This window comes from Capra hircus, chromosome 18 (assembly GCF_001704415.2).
Source record: "Capra hircus breed San Clemente chromosome 18, ASM170441v1, whole genome shotgun sequence".
NCBI lineage: Eukaryota > Metazoa > Chordata > Mammalia > Artiodactyla > Bovidae > Capra > Capra hircus.
The window spans coordinates 58,351,154-58,370,300 of NC_030825.1; the positions used below are offsets into that span (position 1 = coordinate 58,351,154).

The following is a 19,147-nucleotide window of genomic DNA, read 5'->3' on the forward strand; positions in this document are numbered from 1 at the left end:
ACATAGTTACTGAGGGGGAAGTGGGGAAGGGATAAATTGGAAAATTGGGATAGATATATACATGCTGAAGTAGTGAAAGTGTTAGTTGTCAGTCATGTCTGACTCTTTGTGACCCCATGGACTGTAGCCCACCAGGCTCCTCTGTCCATGGAATTCTCCAGGCAAGAATACTGGAGTGCGTAGACATTTCCTTCTCCAGGGGATCATCCCAACCCATTCTTTACCATCTGAGCCACCAGGAAAGCCCCATATACACACTACTAGATGTAAAATAGACAACTGATAAGGACCTCCTGCACAGCACAGGAGACTCTACTCAGTACTCTGTAATGATCTATATGGGAAAAGAATCTAAAAGAGAGTGGATATATGTATATGTATACTGATTCCCTTTGCTGTACTGCAGAAACTAATGCAACATTATAAATCAACCATGCTGTGTGGAGTCTTGCCCCAAGGCCACAGACATGGAGCCCAGGAACAAGGTCATCTCTGGAACTGTCTGAGCCCCTTTGTTGTTGTTCAGTCGCTCACTTGTGTCTGACTCTTTGCGACTCCATGGACTGTAGCACTCCAGGTTTCCCTGTCCTTCAGTATCTCCTAGAGTTTGCTCAACTCATATCCAGTGAGTTGGTGATGCCATCCAACCATCTCATTCGCTGTCACCCCCTTCTCCTCCTGCCTTCAATCATTTCCAGCATCAGGGTCTTTTCCAGTGAATTGGCTCTTCACATCAGGTGGCCAAAGTATTGGAGCTTCAGCTTCAGCATCAGTCCTTCCAATGAATTCAGGATTGACTTCCTTTAGGCTTGACTGGTTGGATCTCCTTGCTGTAAAGGGACTCTTAAGAGTATTCTCTATCACCACAGGTCGAAGGCATCAATTCTTCGGCACTTGGCCTTCTTTATGGTCTAACCCACACATCCACACGTGACTATTGGAAAAACCCCTTTGTAACCATTGGCAAAAGCTCTACCCCCACCTCCTGCCATCATCACCAGCAGACTTCCTAACCCCAAATTAGACAAAAATGCCCATCCTGGTAGTTACCCTATAGTGCCCTATCCAATAACCTAATGCTAGCCTTCCAGCAGGAATCTTCTTTGTCTTGAGGCTATAAAAATCAGTTACTAACCCACGAAAAGCACAAGCTCTCTCCAGCCAGCTGCATTTGTAGCACCTTCATTATCTCTGCTCCCTGCTCTTAATAAGTGTGCTCCCTTCTGAAATACTCTGTATCTGGAAATTCTTTTCCAACCCATGCTCAGACTGCCCCCACAAACTCAAATAAAAAATTAATGTAAAATGAATAAAATAAAAACAGAAAAAAATCTGAAAAAAAAGAGCTCTTATAAATGAGTGAATCACTGCTATGAAGGTCTAGATAGCATATTAAAAAGTGGAGACATCACTTTGCTGACAAAGATCTGTATAGTCAAAGCTATGGTTTTTCCGGTAATCATGTATGGATGTGAGAGTTGGACCATAAAGAAGGCTGAGTGTCAAAGAATCGATGCCTTCAAACTGTGGTGCTGGAGAAGACTCATAAGGGTCCCCTGGGCAGCAAGGAGATCAAATCAGTCAATCCTAAAGGAAATCAACCCTGAATATTCATTGGAAGGATTAATGCTGAAGCTGAAGCTTCAATATTTTGGCCACCTAAGGTGATGAGCTAAGTAACTGGAAAAGAACCTGATGTTGGGAAAGACTGAGGGCAAGAGGAGAAGGAGGTGACAGAGGATGAGATGGTTGGATGGAATCACTGACTCAATGAACATGAGTCTGAGCAAACTCAGGGAGATGGTAAAGGATGGGGAAGCCTGGCATGACTTAGCAACTAAACCAGCATAGGCAAGAAAGGACTTAAACCTGACTTGGCTCGTAACAAATCCAGCACATTTAATCACTGCGATATCTGACAAATCCAGGTAGCTCTGTTCTCCCAATAGTTTAAATAGATATTGAGCTCTTTTGGTAATGTGTCATTATATTTTGGGCTTCCCTGGTGGCTCAGTGGTAAAGAAACTGCCTGCCAAGGCAGGAGATATGGGTTCAATCCCTAGGTCAGGAAGATCCCCTGGAGAAAGAAACGGCAACCTACTCCAGTATTCTTTCCTGGGAAATCCCAATGACAGAGGCAGCTGGTGGGCTATAGTCCATGGGGTCACAAAGAGTCAGACACGACTTACAGCTAAACAACAACAACAATTGATAGTAGAATATTTTTAGATGAGTGAAAGTATCATGGTGTACTTGGGCCTGACTGGGGCTATCTGAAACTCATTACTATAAATGTACACTTTTCTTATGTGCTGATTCCTTTTCTTCAATAGGGAAAACAGTCTCATCGATTTAACAGACCTAAGACATTTTCTCTTGCCTGGAAAATCCCAGGGACAGAGGAGCCTGGTAGGCTGCAGTCCATGGGGTCACTAAGAGTCGGACATGACTGAGTGACTTCACTTTCACTTTTCACTTTCATGCATTGGAGAAGGAAATTGCAACCCACTCCAGTATTGCCTGGAGAATCCCAGGGACAGGGGAGCCTGGTGGGCTGCCATTTATGGGGTCACACAGAGTCAGACACAACTGAAGCGACTTAGCATAGCAAAAAAGACATTTTCTACTACTACTACTAAGTCGCTTCAGTCGTGTCCAACTCTGTGCGATCCCATAGACGGCAGCCCACCAGGCTCCCCCGTCCCCGGGATTCTCCAGGCAAGAACACTGGAGTGGGTTGCCATTTTCTTCTCCAGTAAGACATTTTCAGGAGGTAATAATTACTATCATTTTCAGGAGGTAACAATCACTGTCTCCAGTAAGCACTTCATATACTCAGAGATAAAGCAAACAGTTTTATACCAGGAATTATCATTTGGGTTCACCATTTCTGCACAGGACCAAGTGACCTGTAGATTCATCTTACTCATTACTAGAAGCAGAAGTTGTCATAGGCACACACACCTGCAATAACCCTGACAATTTAAGCTATGATTTCAGAAATGAGGCTGAACTTCAGACTGAGTTCAAAACTACAGTTCTTAAGGACTCCCCTGGTGGCACAGTAGATAAGAATCCAGCTTCCAGTGCAGGGGACACAGGTTCAATCCTTGGCCCGTCCGGGAAGATTCCATATGTCCTCGAGCAACTAAGCCTCTGTGCCGGCACTTTTGAGCCTGCTCTCTAGAGCAGCACACCGCAACTACTGAGCCCACATGCTGCAAATACTGAAGACTGAGTGCCTAGAATCTGTGCTCTGCAGCAAGAGAAGCCACTGCAATGAGAAGCCTGGGCACCACAACAAGGAGTGGCCCCTGCTCACCCCAACTAAAACCCCATGCACCAATGAAGACTCAGTGCAACCAAAAATAAACAAATAAAAGAAAAAAAACCCATTGTGTATATGTACCACAGCTTTCTTATCCATTCATCTGCTGATGGACATCTAGGTTGCTTCCATGTCCTGGCTATTATAAACAGTGCTGCGATGAACATTGGGGTACACGTGTCTCTTTCAATTCTGGTTTCCTCAGTGTGTATGCCCAGCAGTAGGATTGCTGGGTCATAAGCACTTCTATTTTTAGTTTTTGAAGGAATATCCACACTGTTCTCCATAGTGGCTGTACTAGTTTGCATTCCCACCAACAGTATAAGAGGGTTCCCTTTTCTCCACAGCCTCTCCAGCATTTATTGCTTGTAGACTTTTGGATCGCAGCCATTCTGACTGGCGTGAAATGGTACATCATTGTGGTTTTGATTTGCATCTCTCTGATAATGATACACAATGGAGTATTACTCAGCCATTAAAAAGAATACATTTGAATCAGTTCTAATGAGGTGGATGAAACTGGAGCCTATTATACAGAGTGAAGTAAGCCAGAAAGAAAAACACCAATACAATATACTAACGCATATATATGGAATTTAGAAAGATGGTAACGATAACCCTGTATGCGAGACAGCAAAAGAGACACATGTATAGAACAGTCTTTTGGACTCTGTGGGAGAGGGAGTAGGTGGGATGATTTGGGAGAATGGCATTAAAACGTGTATAATATCATATATGAAACGAATCGCCAGTCCAGGTTCGATGCATGATACTGGATGCTTGGGGCTGGAGCACTGGGACGACCCAGAGGGATGGTATGGGGAGGGAGAAGGGAGGGGGGTTCAGGATGGGGAACACGTGTATACCTGTGGCAGATTCATGTTGATGTGTGGCAAAACCAATACAATATTGTAAAGTAATTAGCCTCCAATTAAAATAAATAAATTTATATTTAAAAAAAAGAAAGAAAAAAACCCTACGGTTCTTAAGAAAATTAAAAGTCAAGCTGCATTATCACTCACATTCAATGCCAGGAATCAAAGTCATTGTGGATTACACTAAATTATACACTATAAATTCAGAGCAGTCATGGATTGCTGTTGGATCTCTAGTCCTGGCCTCTCTTTACTGGTCCAGCTCAAGAGTCAGAATCCTTTCTGTGTGGCTTTGGCACTGGACTAGATTTGAACCCTGAAGAATTCCTTTTTTATCTGAAATAACCACTTACCCCAGTTCCTGATACTCCTTGTCTGCAGACTCTTCCCCTCAGATTGAAATAGAAAATGGGTATCTGACTCCTTTCTGTTGCCAGGACACTGTGGGAGGAGGTGTGCTGGTTTGAAAATCAGCACCTGTGTTAGACAGAGGCAGTCACACCCCTAGATATGGATTTGTGATTCCATGACCTCCTCTTCCCTCAGAATTGCGATTATCTTTTCACTTTTGGCTGCAATGAGAGGTAGGTTCATGGAACAAGAGGATACTTGTGTAAAACTTTTAATTAACTTTCTAAAAACTGTTAATTACCCTCCCTCCAAAAAATTACAATCAACTTGTCATTCCAAAAGAGACCACTGCAGTGCTCTGAGAGGCTTTTTCTTTTATACGACCTGGGGAGGCAGACAGGTTCTCATATGGAATGAGCAGGAAATGCTGAGTTGACAGCTGAGAGCCTGGCAATGAAACTCTTGTATTGTGCTGACTTCTTTGTTCCTCTGAGAAATTTTTCTACCCAACAGTGAATTCTTTCCTGACCCCTGAGCTCCAGCATCACTTTAGTATGATCAGAGAAATAGAACCAAACTGCCTGAGGATTTCTAAGCCCTATAATTAAAAGAAGGACCATGATGACAGCAATTTTTATATTAAAAATTATTGTATATATTTGTGCAACTCAGTGCAAACTAATTTGGAAGTCTAGGTGGTGATAAAGATGTTTTCCACTAAAATATGTTTTACCAATATGGACCCATTCCCGAGTAGTTACAGAAAGCCTAAATAGAAAAATGTCTACAGAAAGATGGAAATTTATAAATTTCTCTCCCTAAAAGTACCCCCAAAAGTAAGTTAACAGGTGCTTTCTTGTTTAGTCTCTCAGTCATGTCCGACTCTACAACCCCATGGACTGCAGCATACCAGCCTTCCTTGTCTTTCACTGTCTCTCAGAGTTTGCTCAAACTCGTGTCCATTGAATCAGTGATGCCATCCAACCATCTCATCCTCTGTCATCCCCTTCTCCTCCTGACTTCAATCTTTCTCATCATCAGGGTCTTTTCCAATGAGTTGGCTCTTTGCATCAAGTAGCCAAAGTATTGGAGCTTTAGCTTCAACATCAGTTCTTCCAATGAATATTCAGGGTTGATTTCCTTTAGGACTGGTTGATCTCCTTGCAGTCCAAGAGACTCTCAAGAGTCTTCTCTTGCACCACAGTTTGAAAGCATCAATTCCTTTGCGCTCAGCCTTCTTTATGGTCCAACTCTCACATCTGTATATGACTACTGGAAAAACCATAGCTTTGACTATACAGACCTTTGTCAGCAAAGTGATGCCTCTACTTTTTAATATGCTATGTTTGTTTTGATTGTGTGGATCACAACAAACTGTGGAAAATTCTTAAAGAGATGGGAATACCAGACCATCTTACCTGCCTCCTGAGAAATCTATACACAGGTCAAGAAGCAACAGTTAGAACTGGACATGGAAAAATGGACTGGCTCCAAATTGGGAAAGGAGGATGTCAAGGCTGCATATTGCCACCCTGTTTATCTAACTTATATGTAGAATGCAGGGCTGGATGAAGCACAAGCTGGAATCATGATTGCCGGGAGAAATAACAATAACCTCAGACACGTAGATGACACCACCCTTACGGCAGAAAGTGAAGAGGAACTGAAGAGACTCTTGATGAAAGTGAAAGAGGAAGGTTAAACAGCTGGCCTAAAACTCAACATTCAAAAAACTAAGACTGTGGCATCCAGTACCATCACTTCATGGCAAATAGATGGGGAAGCAATGGAAACAGTGACAGACTTTATTTTCTTGGGCTCCAAAATCACTGCAGACTGTGACTGCAGCCATGAAATTAAAGAAACTTGCTCCTTTGAAGAAAAGCTATGACCAATCTAAACAGCATATTAAAAAGCAGAGACATTACTTTGCTGACAAACATCTGTCTAGTCAAAGCTATGGTTTTTCCAGTAGTTGTGTACAAATGTGAGAGTTGGACCATAAAGTTGAGCACCAAAGAATTGATGCATTTGAACTGTGGTGTTGGAGAAAACTCTTGTGAGTCCCTTGGACTGCAAGGAGATCCAACCAGTCCATCCTAAAGGAAAGCAGTTCTGAATATTCATTGGAAGGACTGATGCTGAAGCTGAAACTCCAATACTTTGGCCACCTGATATGAGGAACTGACTCATTGGCAAAGAACCTGATGCTGGGAAAGATTGAAGGTGGGAGGAGAAGGGGATGACAGAGGATGAGATGGTGGATGGCATCATCGACTTGATGGAGATGAGTTTGAGCAAGCTCTGGGAGTTGGTGATGGACAGGGAATCCTGTGTGCTGCAGTCCATGGGGTCACAAAGAGTCAGACACAACTGAGCAACTGAACTGAACTGTCATAGCTTTTCTTCCAAGGAGCAAGCATCTTTTCATTTCATGGCTGCAGTAACAATCTGCAGTGATTTTGGAGCCCCCAAAAAGAAAGTCTGTCACTGTTTCCATTTTTCCCAGATCTAAGTCTGTTGCTGCTGCTGCTGCTGCTAAGTTGCTTCAGTCATGTCTGACTCTGTGCGACCTCATAGACGGAAGCCCACCAGGCTCCACTGTCCGTGGGATTCTCCAGGCAAGAACACTGGAGTAGGTTGCCATTTCCTTCTCCAATGCATGAAAGGGAAAAGTGAAAGGGAAGTCACTCAGTCATGTCTGAGTCTTAGCGACCCCATGGACTGCAGCCCACCAGGCTCCTCCGTCCATGGGATTTTCCAGGCAATAGTACTGGAGTGGGGTGCCATTGCCTTCTCCAGATCTAAGTCTGGGAAAGTATAATAACCTCTGTCTAGTGGTGTTAGTGTTCTGTGCTGCCCAGAAACTCTTCTAACTCAGGAGGACAGAATTTTATTTTCTGGATTCTCAGAAACCTGCTGTATTTGCCACATTCTCATATCTGTCATTTGTTCATCAGAACACCACCTCCCCCCACCCCACTAGCAGCCTAAGACTTTGGAGGGATCAAAGAGAGCTTCCATGCAGTTTCCTCCATGCATTTCCAGAGAGCTCTCCTGTGTGCCCTCAATGAGTTGTGTGTTCCTCACTAAGAAAAACAGCGTCACACAGCATCTGGGGCTTCCTTAGTGGCTCAGTGGGTAAAAAAAATCCTTGTACCAATGCAGGAGACACAGGTTCGATCCCTGATCTAGGAAGATCCCGCATGCCTTGGAGCAACTAAACCCCTGAACCATAACTATTGATTCTGTGCTCTAGGGCCCAGGAGCCACAACTACTGAGCCCAGGAGCTGCAGCTACTGAAGCCTGTGTGCCCTACAGCCTGTGTTCCTCAACAAGAGAAGCTACCACAATGAGAACCCCACACACTTCAAGGAAGAGTAGCTCCCCTCTTCGCAACTAGAGAGTAGCCCCTACTCACCACAACTACAGAAAAGCCTGCACAGCAATGAAGGCCCAGCAGAGCCAAAAATAAATAAATAATTTCTATTTTTTTAAGGATGTTTTTGCGCATCTTGGTCAGTTATAACTGCCTGAATGAAACCTCTAGAACTTGATGCTGTTCCCCTTTTATCTCAATTAAGGGATCAGAAAGTTTCATTCAAATCTCCTAAGTGGCATCAATTTCTTCAGTTAAAATTAATTTCTAAATGCATGAGAAAATTCAAAAGCACTCATAAAATCCTATCAGGTCCTGCATGGATGACACATGTGAGAACACCGAGAACTCTGTAGTCATAACACAGACAAGGAAGGCTCATGAGTGTGACTCATGTAGCAAAAATATCTACAAGGAAAATACAAAAACTGGAGATAACTCAGCAATAAAACACATAGATTTTTCTCCTAAATTTAGAGTCTCAGTTTGTGCCACAAGATGGCAGGTACCCTCTCTCCACACGAAGAATTCTTCATCCTGTGTATTTTCTACCTCTTACTTCAGATTATAGCCTCAATCTATTGAATTCTTTTTCTTTTTCAAAACTAATTTTATTTATTTATCTTTGGCTGTGCTGGGTCTCGGAGAAGGCAATGGCACCCCACTCCAGTACTCTTGCCTGGAAAATCCCATGGACGGAGGAGCCTGGTGGGCTGCAGTCCATGGGGTAGCTAAGAGTCGGACATGACTGAGCGACTTCCCTTTCACTTTTCACTTTCATGCATTGGAGAAGGAAATGGCAACCCACTCCAGTGTTCTTGCCTGGAGAATCCCACGGACGGGGGAGCCTGGTGGGCTGCCGTCTATGGGGCCGCACAGAGTCGGACACGACTGAAGCGACTTAGCAGCAGCAGTGCTGAGTGTGCATTGCTGTGTGGTCTTTTCTCTAGCTGCAGTGAGGTGGGGCTACTCCCTAGTTGCGGTTGAGGGCTTCTCATTGCAGTGGCATCTCTTGTTGAGGAGCACGGGTTCCAGGTGTGTGGGCTTCAGTAGTTGTGCATGAGGGTTCAGTAGTTGTGGCTTGTGGGCTCTGGCCACAGGTTCTATAGCTGCGGCCACAGGCTTAGTTACTCTGCAGCATGCACTGGTTCCAAATAGGAAAAGGAGTACGTCAAGGCTGTATATCGTCACCCTGCTTATTTAACTTATATGCAGAATACATCATGAGAAGCACTTGGCTGGATAAAGCACAAGCTGCAATCAAGATTGCTGGGAGAAATATCAATAACCTCAGATATACAGATAACACCACCCTTATGGCAGAAAGTGAAGAACTAAAGAGCCTCCTGATGAAAGTGAAAGAGGAGAGTGGAAAAAGTTGGCTTAAAGCTCAACATTCAGAAAACCAAGATCATGGCATCCAGTCCTATCACTTCATGGGAAATAGATGGGGAAACAGTGGAAACAGTGGCAGACTTTATTTTTGGGGGCTCCAAAATTACTGCAGATGGTGACTGCAGCCATGAAATTAAAAGACGCTTACTCCTTGGAAGGAAAGTTATGACCAACCTAGACAGCATATTAAAAAGCAGAGACATTACTTTGTCAACAAAGTTCTGTCTAGTCAAGGCTATGGTTTTTCCAGTGGTCATGTGTGGATGTGAGAGTTGGACTGTGAAGAAAGCTGAGCGCCAAAGAATTGATGCTTTTGAACTGTGGTGTTGGGGAAGACTCTTGAGAGTCCCTTGGACTGCAAGGAGATCCAACCAGTCGATCCTAAAGGAGATCAGTCCTGGGTGTTCTTTGGAAGGACTGATATTGAAACTGAAACTCCAATACTTTGGCCACTTGATGTAAAGACCTGACTCATTTGAAAAGACCCTGATGCTGGGAGGGATTGGGGGCAGGAGGAGAAGAGGACGACAGAGGATGAGATGGCTGGATGGCATCACCGACTCGATGGACATGAGTTTGAGTGAACTCTGGGAGTTGGTGATGGACAGGGAGGTCTGGCATGCTGCAGTTCATGGGGTCGCAAAGAGTTGGACATGACTGAGCGACTGAACTGAGCTGATGAGGGATCTTCCCAGATCAGGGATTGAACCTATGTCTTCTGCCTTGTTTTTGTTGTTCAGTCACTCAGTCATGTCTGACTCTTTGCCTTAGTAGACAGATTCTTTACCACTGAGCCACTGGGTAAGCCCCTGAAGTATTTTTCTTTTAATTGCAGATACTCTATAATGCACCCATCAGCTTCAGTGTATTTGTTCACTTCTTATAATTGCCTAAGCAACACGACCACTTATGAAGTTTCCAGATTTTATCCTGATCAATTGTCACAATAAACTGTTTAACCCTGATGAAGTCAATTATAAGAAATGAAAGAAACAATCAGAAAAAAACAGATTCTCTTAGTGTTCCTCTCAAATTAAGAAGGAAGGAATGGAACATATTAAACAAAATCAAATTAATATGCTCATGGGGAAATTAATCTCATCTTGAAGCTAATTTCTGACCTCCATGAAATTTAATAAAAGCTATTCTTAAAATCCTTGAGCAGATAAGTAAAGTTCATAAATTTTGAACTAAAAAAAAAACCCACAAAATAGATTTTTCATAATGAACAGGCCAGTAAGCAAAATAGGATCTGCATGGAAAGAATCTCAAAACAAGGATTCATGAAATATGGGAGAAATGAATTCAATGAAAAGTAAACAAATTAGATTTATTTTATGAATCTAAGGTTTTTAGTTAGTAACTCATCAAAAGTTTTTAAATGACCAGTTTTGATTTAACATTTCTAAACTCTGCTTCCCTGGTGGCTCAGAGGTTAAAGCATTTGCCTGGAATGCGGGAGACCTGGGTTCGATTCCTGAGTCGGGAAGATCCCCTGGAGAAGGAAATGGCAAACCCACTCCAGTACTCTTGCCTGGAGAATCCCATGGAGGAAAAAGCCTGGTAGGCTACAGTCCACGGGGGTCACAAAGAGTCGGACACGACTGAGCGAATTCACTTCACTTCACTTCACTTCAAATTCTGCAAAAGACATGTGTATAAACACATATACCCACACTGCTCTTCTTAGGTTTCATACTCTTAAAATATACCTTCATATATTTACATTTTGCATTCAGTATAGGTCAAAACCATGAAATGCTGTGTTCCATAAGTTGAGACAAAGAACATGTGCAAAGAAATAGATAGCATGCTGCTGCTGCTGCTGCTAAGTCGCTTCAGTCATGTCCGACTCTGTGCGACCCCATAGACGGAAGCCCACCAGGCTCCCCCGTCCCTGAGATTCTCCAGGCAAGAACACTGGAGTGGGTTGCCATTTCCTTCTCCAATGCATGAAAGGGAAAAGTGAAAGGGAAGTCGCTCAGTCGTGTCCGACTCTTAGCGACCCCATGGGCTACAGCCTACCAGGCTTCTCCATCCATGGGATTTTCCAGGCAAGAATACTGGAGTGGGGTGCCATTGCCTTCTCCATAGATAGCATAAAATTGTATAAATATGATTCCAGATTTTGATAAATATGGCTTTAATTATATATTGTGTGACTTTCTTAAATTTACATTTATTAAAAGGAAGGAACCTCCAGCAGGAATGGAGAGTCTCAGTTCAACAAAAAAGCACAATGGAAATTGATGCAGATGAGTTTATTACTCAAGGTCTTGAGTGAATTAACAGCAAGCCTTGAGGGCCTCCTGAGGGAGGTCAAGGCTAGAACCAGGCAGAGAAAGCTCCAGTACTTGGGGTTCAGGCCTTTCTAAGGGACCCTGCTGTGGGCTCCCCAGGCTGAGCATGGATGGGTCCATTCAAACCAAGAGGAGCAGGATTCTGGTGAGCGCTGTGAGGGTGTCATTGAAGGGGGGCCTGTGAATAGACCCTGGGGTTCAGCAAGACTGCTGATCTCAAGGAAGGTGGTCATCTAGTGGAGGTGCTCACAGGATTGGCTGGTGTGAGTTCACGGACCTGCAGGCTGCCTGCTCCCCAGACAGACGCTGAGGCAGCAACAGCACAGGGCAGTCAGGGAAGCTCTCAACAGTACTCTGTATGATCCTTCTTATTAGAACCGTCACCATGTCCCAGCAGTTACAGAGAAGGGGCGGGGGAAGATACATTGTAGAAATTACGGAAAATATGTGACATTATTTGAGGATTAAGGGCAGTAAGGAAACTAATTTCTATAGATGCCATCCCTCTGTGCTAGCAAATAGTTTATGCTCGATTCTTCCCTGTAGCTTTAAACAAGGTGGGAGAGGTTAAAGTTGGTGGTGGGTTAACACTTCATTCCACATCAACTGTAACACTAAAAACCACTCAGTTTTATTAATTAACATATATTAATAGAACATACAGTTGACATAAAACCTTTTACAGTTCACTGTGGGATCCTTGATCAAAATAACTGATTACAAGCACAGAGAAAGATATTCATTCCTTTGATAAAATGATCTGAGAAAAGTATTTCTATCGTGTACAGAATGGAGGCTAATTGTTTCATAAACAGGAACCTATGTTAATCACATGACTCTTCCAGGAAGGGTGTCCAGTACTTTTCTAGGGTATCAGAGATGTCATTATTTCATATCAACCAATATTCTGTTGATATTATAAAGATAAATATAAATATATATCAAGATTTAAGTGAACTGTTGATACTATAAAGATACATCAAGATTTTGGTGATATTATAAAGATATACCAAGATTTCAGTGAACTGTCATTGTTTCATCCTTAAAAAACAAGTGACATAACTAGTGAAAACTTAGAACAAACCTGTCTTACTTTAATACACAGAATAATTCCCTGATCACTGACATCATGGGGACCTCCAAGGATATTTGACTTCAGTGACAGAATGTCTCCATTTAGATGCTCACTGTACATTTTACATTACTGTGTCCTTAATCTTCTAATGAAGAATAAATACAAATCATGCCCATCTAATACACAAGGGCTTCTCTTATCTTTAAGGCATCAACCATCAAAAACATAAGTTCATATACAGTAATTCTCCTTTAGAGCGAATTCAGAGAAGAGCAACTGATGAAATGCCTTCTAGTACACATTCTCTGATACTTATTTAGATTTGATTATTGATTAACTACTTTCCTACATCTGTGTTTACATCATTCACACATCTTTCTTGTATAAACACACGCTCATGTTTTCTAAAGTGTATATTAAGGACAAATCTCTCTCATCACTTATTATATTACTAGGGTTTCTCTTCAATATGTGTTTCCTGATGTTGAGTGAGGTGAGAGCTCTGATTAAAGCCTTTGCCACTTTCCTTACATTTAGGTTTTTAAGTTTCTCTGAAAGATGAATTCTCTGATGTTGACCAAGACTTGAGCTTTGGGTAAAGGCTTTGCCATGTTTCTTTACATCTAGATGATTTCTGCCCAATGTGAATTTGCTGATGTTGAGTAAGGCTAGAAATTTGGTAAGATTTTGCCACAATCCTTACATTTATAAGATTTCTCTCCAAGTACGAATTATCTGATGTCTAGAAAGACTTGACTTCTGATTAAAGGCTTTACCACATTCTGTACATTTATAAGCCTTCCTTGTAGGATGAATTTGCTCATGTTGAGCAAGATGTGATTTATAATTAAAGGCTTTGCCATAATATTTACATTTATAAGGTTTCTCTCTAGTATGGATTCGCTGATGTTGAGGAAGACTTGAGCTGTGCCTAAAGGCTTTGCCACACTCTGTACATTCATACTGCTTCTCCCCAGTATGAATTATCTGATATTGAGTTAGGCTTCCATGCCGCTTAAAAGACTTGTCACATTCTGTGCATTTATAAGGCTTCTTTTCAGTGTGAATTTGCTGATGTTGAATTAGAGTGAGCCACAGATAAAGGCTTTGGCACATTCTCTGCATTTGTATAGAGTATCCCCAGTATGAATTCGCTGACGCATAGTGAGATATGAACACCTATTAAAGGCTTTGCCACATTCTCTACATCTGTAAGGCTTTTCTCCAGTATGAATTACCTGAGTAAGACTTGAGCAACAGGTATAGACTTTGCCACATTCCTTACATTTATAAGGTCTCTCCCCAGCATGGGTTCATTGATGTTGAGTAAGACACGAGGGACAGATAAAGGCTTTGCCACACTCTGTACATTTGAAAGGCTTCCTTTCTGTATGGATTTTCCTATGGCTACTTAGATTTAATGATTTAGTGACTATATTCCCACATGTGTTACTCTTGTAATGTTTCTCCACATTCTCAATACTCTGCTGTTGAATAAGTTTACAAGACTGATTACAAACTTTACTATGTTCACTACAATGATAAGCCTTCTTTCCAATATCCACACTTTTATACAGAGAAACATCTGCTCTTTGATAAAAGATATTCCTACATTTATTACTTCCAGAATCATTGTCTAAAAATTGATTTCCCTGGTGTTTCATGAAACTTGAGCCTTGGTCAATGTTATGTCCAGTTTCATTGAATAAATACTTTCTCACTCCATCATAAAGACTCTTGTAATTATTGGGAGTAGAGCTCTTGCTTAAAGCCTTACTCATTATACGACACATGAAAAGTTGTCCCGCATTAACTACACCCCATATGCATTAACCGTTGATGTTTGAATAAAGTTTCTTCCATTATTATCAACATTGCAGATTTTGGAAAAGGGAAAAAATATTTGTTGTTTGAAGAATACTGAACCCTTGCTAAAGGATCCTTCAAGCTGATTACACTGGGAATCTTTTCCCTCATTCAAAAATTTCTGGTCTTCAGACATATTTGAATGTATGTTTAATTGAATATTGCATTTAGAGTGGTTTGAATGATTATCTGCAGTAGAGACTAGATGACTTTCCAGATTTTCCACAGTTCCTTTCAGAGAACATGTATGTGTCAAAAAATGATGTGGGTCTTTGCTGACAAACATACACTTCTCTGCAGATGTTAATGACTTAAATGGGTGTTTTTTCCAGTTTGATTCACAACCTTGATTTCTCTTGGCAGTAATGTTTACATTATTGGAAACTGTCCCAGTTGGGTTATGTCCATCATAACAACCTCTCTGCCCTTCACATGCCCTTGTATGTTCCCAGGCTTTCATTAAATGTAAACTTACAAGGTGAAATAGTTCATATATTTTTAGGTTTTCTATTGGGCATGAATCTTCAAAGCCTGGATTTCTTGGCATCACACACTGGGTGTGTAGAGAAGACGCAGCTGAAAGGGCAAATAATAAGTTATTCTACTTACTATTCTCAGTGAATATAGTTTACAATTTACATAAAACTGATACACCCTTAGCTAGATTAAGAATGAAACAGAGAAGGAAGGAGTCAAAATGACAGAGGATTAGGAAGACATGGAATTCATCTCTCTACACAAATGCGTCAATACATCTAAAAATGGATTAATTCTCACAGAGCCCCTACTGAACACTAGCAGAGGACCATGGACACTTAAAAGGACAAGAAAGATTCTGTTTATCCAGGTGGGGCCAAAGAAAATGAAGGAAAGGGAAGAGGAGAGGAAGTGGGATGGGACCTGCAACCCTTGGGGGAGCTCACTGGGATGGAAGGGAGCCTCGTTCTCTTATGGGAAGAGAAGGCAGAACCTGTTAGAGGCAGGCAGGACGGAGTGAGACCTCTACAGATGGTACTAACCACAGCCCTGCTCCCCAAGCCTGAGAGGGGTGTCCACCGCTGCACACAAGGCCTGGGTGCTGAAATGTGGGGTTTGGAGAGCAGACCCAGGCAGAGGACTGGGGTTGACTGTGAGGAGACATCCTGAGGGGACAGGAGGGAGGGAGGAGCTCTGCAAACAGGAGTGCTTGTGGAGGAAGCCTGAACCACCAGAGAAGCAGAGCAGCGTTGTTGAGTGATGCCCAAAGGGAAGAACCACCATTGCAGCCCCTCTCCTCCTATGCCAGCCCCTTCTGGAGAGGCACTAGCAAGGACTCCCACAGGGTTGGGTGCTCTCACAACCCCAGCTGCTGCCTCCTCCCCTATGACCCTCCCCACCAGGGTGGACTCCTGTGCTCCAGGGCAGCCCTAGGAGCAGGTGCCTGTGGGTGGCCCACATGTACTGAGGGGGTGGAAAACAGAGCTGAGCCCCAGGGTCATGCATCTAAGGAAGAAAAGTGAAATCTCACAGCTGCACAGACCACGATTTTATACCCCTACAATTGGCTTTGTCAACTCAGCACCTACAGAAAGCCTGATTAGACAATAAGGACTCCCACAGTCCTGATAGGTGTAGCTTTAGCAGCTGTAGACTTTGTGAGCTTGTACTTGAGGGAGCTGGACCACGCCAGTCTGAGCGGCCCCCATGGCACCACAGCGGGTCCAGCTACATGAATGCAATCCTGGGCCCTTACTTCAGTGGATCTATGCTGGTAACCTGCTGAAAACATCTGAGAGACACCAGGGCCATATGCCAGCATGCCAATGGTTCAGGTGGGGCCAAGGGCAGTGCCAACCAGGATTGCATGAGAGCTCGCAGAAGGCATGAAATGTGACACACAGAACACTCCCCGAGGTGAACCTCCCCAGAGGAGCCATCCTCAGCGGCTTCTCTCCCAGTGGGTGTGCTCCAGTCCCACTGCCTCCACCACAGATTAGAATCACAGTGAAGAAACAGATCTGGGGGCTTCTACTCCACAAACCAGGGAGCAGACTCCACCACAGACAGGGCAGTGACAACCACAGAGCCAAGGGGAAGCTCCCCTCAATATTCAGGGCAGGCTCGGGTCACAATAACAGCAATCAAAAGTCCATCAAGGGGATAAGGGTACAAGCCTCTGGACCAGCTTCACCCCCCAGGGGGCAGACACCAGGAGCAAGAGGAACTATTAACACGATCCTGCAGGCTGCAGAAAGGAGACCACAAGCACAGAAAATTTCACAAAATGAGATGAAAAATGAAAAAGAAATATGTTGTAGAGAAAGGACCAAGATAAAAACCTACAAGAACAACTAAGTCAAGAATAGATAATCTAATGATTACTTTTTGCTTTAACTAATCTTAAATTGAGATACCAAGCATTTTCCAGATACTAGGTGCCTATTAATTCTTCAACACACTTTTTCCACATGTTTTCACTTGAGCATATTCTATTAGATGTTTGAATCTAAAAATAAGTGATATTGGCATAGAGGTAATCAGAAAGTGAGGATGTATAGGATAAAGTCCTGGGATGCTTCATAATAAACAAGACAAATTTAATAAAAGTAGTAGTTCTTATGAAATTAAATAAGAAGTGAGACTTTTAAAATGTGGTAAGAACACAGGGAACTCTACTCAGTGCTCTGTGGAGACCTAAGTGGGGAGGAAATCTAAAAAAGTATATATATATATGATTCTCTTTGCTATACAGCAGCACATTGTTGAACAGCTACACTCAAATAAAAAATTTTTTAAAGATTTCTTCACATAATCTAAAAAGCTTAATAGTGAGAAACAACCAGAAAAAAATATGGTAGAAAATGTTCTAAGCTCTCATGCCAGTTTATTTTAACATTCTTTGAGTTAAATGAATATATTAAAGTATTTTAACATTGAAGAATTGGGGCAAATACACTTAAGATATTGAACATGAGTTCATATAAAGGAAAAAGAAACTTTGAAATAAACCTGGGATTTGCATTTTCTCATTTTAGGGAGATTTGGCTTTATGCAGTGAAGAAAGTATTTGAGTATGAAATTTATAAGGCCGTATTTGTAGTTTCCAGTGGATTAGAAATTATAAGAAAACAAATGTCTGTCCCCAGTATTTCTAGAACTTTGGCAGTTTGTCTACAACTCCACCCGAACATTTCTGTCTTGAGTTAGAAACAAACTTTAAAAGAAGTGTCATAGAGTTACTCAGAAATGGACACAGTTTTCCTAGGATCCCCAAGAAATGAAAGAGCAGCCAACTCATACAGGTTGTCGCAGGCCAAGGGGGAGAATTTCAGTTCTCACTGTGAGTGAGAAAAGTAATCACTGGAGATGAATTCATGCATGATTAAAGAGACAGAATGGGAACGGTGATATTCATCTATGAGAGCAACAGAAAGAAACCCAGACTTCTCCAAAATCATTTCCACTGAAGCAGATCTTCCCAGACCACATGACAAAGGATGACTTCCTCACTGATCCTTGGAGCTCTCACTTGAGTCATAGGCTCCATCCATTCAGACATACCTGTGTATACGGGTGTTGTCTCCATTCTCCTTATATTCCTGGAATCCTTCATTCACTCCAGAAAGGTAACCAGGTCCAGCTTAGAGACCATGAGGCCTGTTTATCAGAGAAAGGAGATTCATCAGTTTCCAATCCAATATGTATTCAGGTGAGAAGGCAAGGTGTGGTAGAATATTGACACAGCCTAGAAAAATGATTTCCCCAAATACTTTATTGAAAGCACCTATAAACACTAACAAAAACATAAAGAACAGATCCTGAGATTCTGGTCTAGTACTACTAGGGAAAAGTAAGTAGTAGAAATGAGGATACAACTATTTTATACTGAACTCATAAAACTCCTAGTAATCTAGAGAGAAGGAGGCAGATTAGCTCAAGAAAGAGGAAGGTTGGAATAATAAAGAATCACCATGAAGTCTTTCTAATCTCATAAACTCCCATTCTTTTCCTAGAAAGCAGGGATCTGAAACTCTATTATAAGAAGCAGAAGATTTCAGGAGATATTCTAGAAATGAAGGAACCATAACCCAGTGGGTGGATAAGGGATTCCGGAAGGCAGTTATCCTCACCCAAGGAGGCCAGGTTCCTGTAGTTCTCTAACATCACATCCCTGTACAATTCTCGCTGACCGAGGTCCAGGCATTCCCACTCCTCTTGAGTGAAGTCTATGGCTACATCCCGGAATGTCAGCTGTCCCTGAAATACAAAGTACAGGTTCCATGTGGCCATGGGAAGACTTCCTAATGTGACCCAAGAGGAAACCAGCAAGAGAAATGATTTTGTAATACCAGAAGAATGTCTGGTATTACATAAGAATAAAATTTTCCACACTAATGTTCTCTACCATATTTCTAACCCCAGAAAAAAAGGAGATGGTATATGATTCACAAAACCACTGTAGAGATCCTTTTTATCTGGGAGAAAAACTATGGTATGATGTGATCTATAGAGGCATGTTTACTTGGAGTGTTGTTCTTGTGTTATACAGGATAAACTGTCTATCAACCAAACTGGGAATAGTTTTCTCCAAACTGGGA

At 42.3% G+C, this 19,147-nt stretch overlaps 1 protein-coding gene across 1 annotated transcript in view; it reads right to left on the reverse strand.

Annotated features, from left to right (window-relative positions):
• The window catches only part of LOC108638075 (protein ZNF738-like), a 132,978-nt gene extending 114,139 nt beyond the window's left edge, over window positions 1–18,839 (reverse strand). Inside the window, exon 1 of the mRNA XM_018063198.1 lies at window positions 18,680–18,839. Coding sequence (XP_017918687.1) covers window positions 18,680–18,839 — 160 coding nt within the window. The remainder of the gene's footprint in view (window positions 1–18,679) is intronic.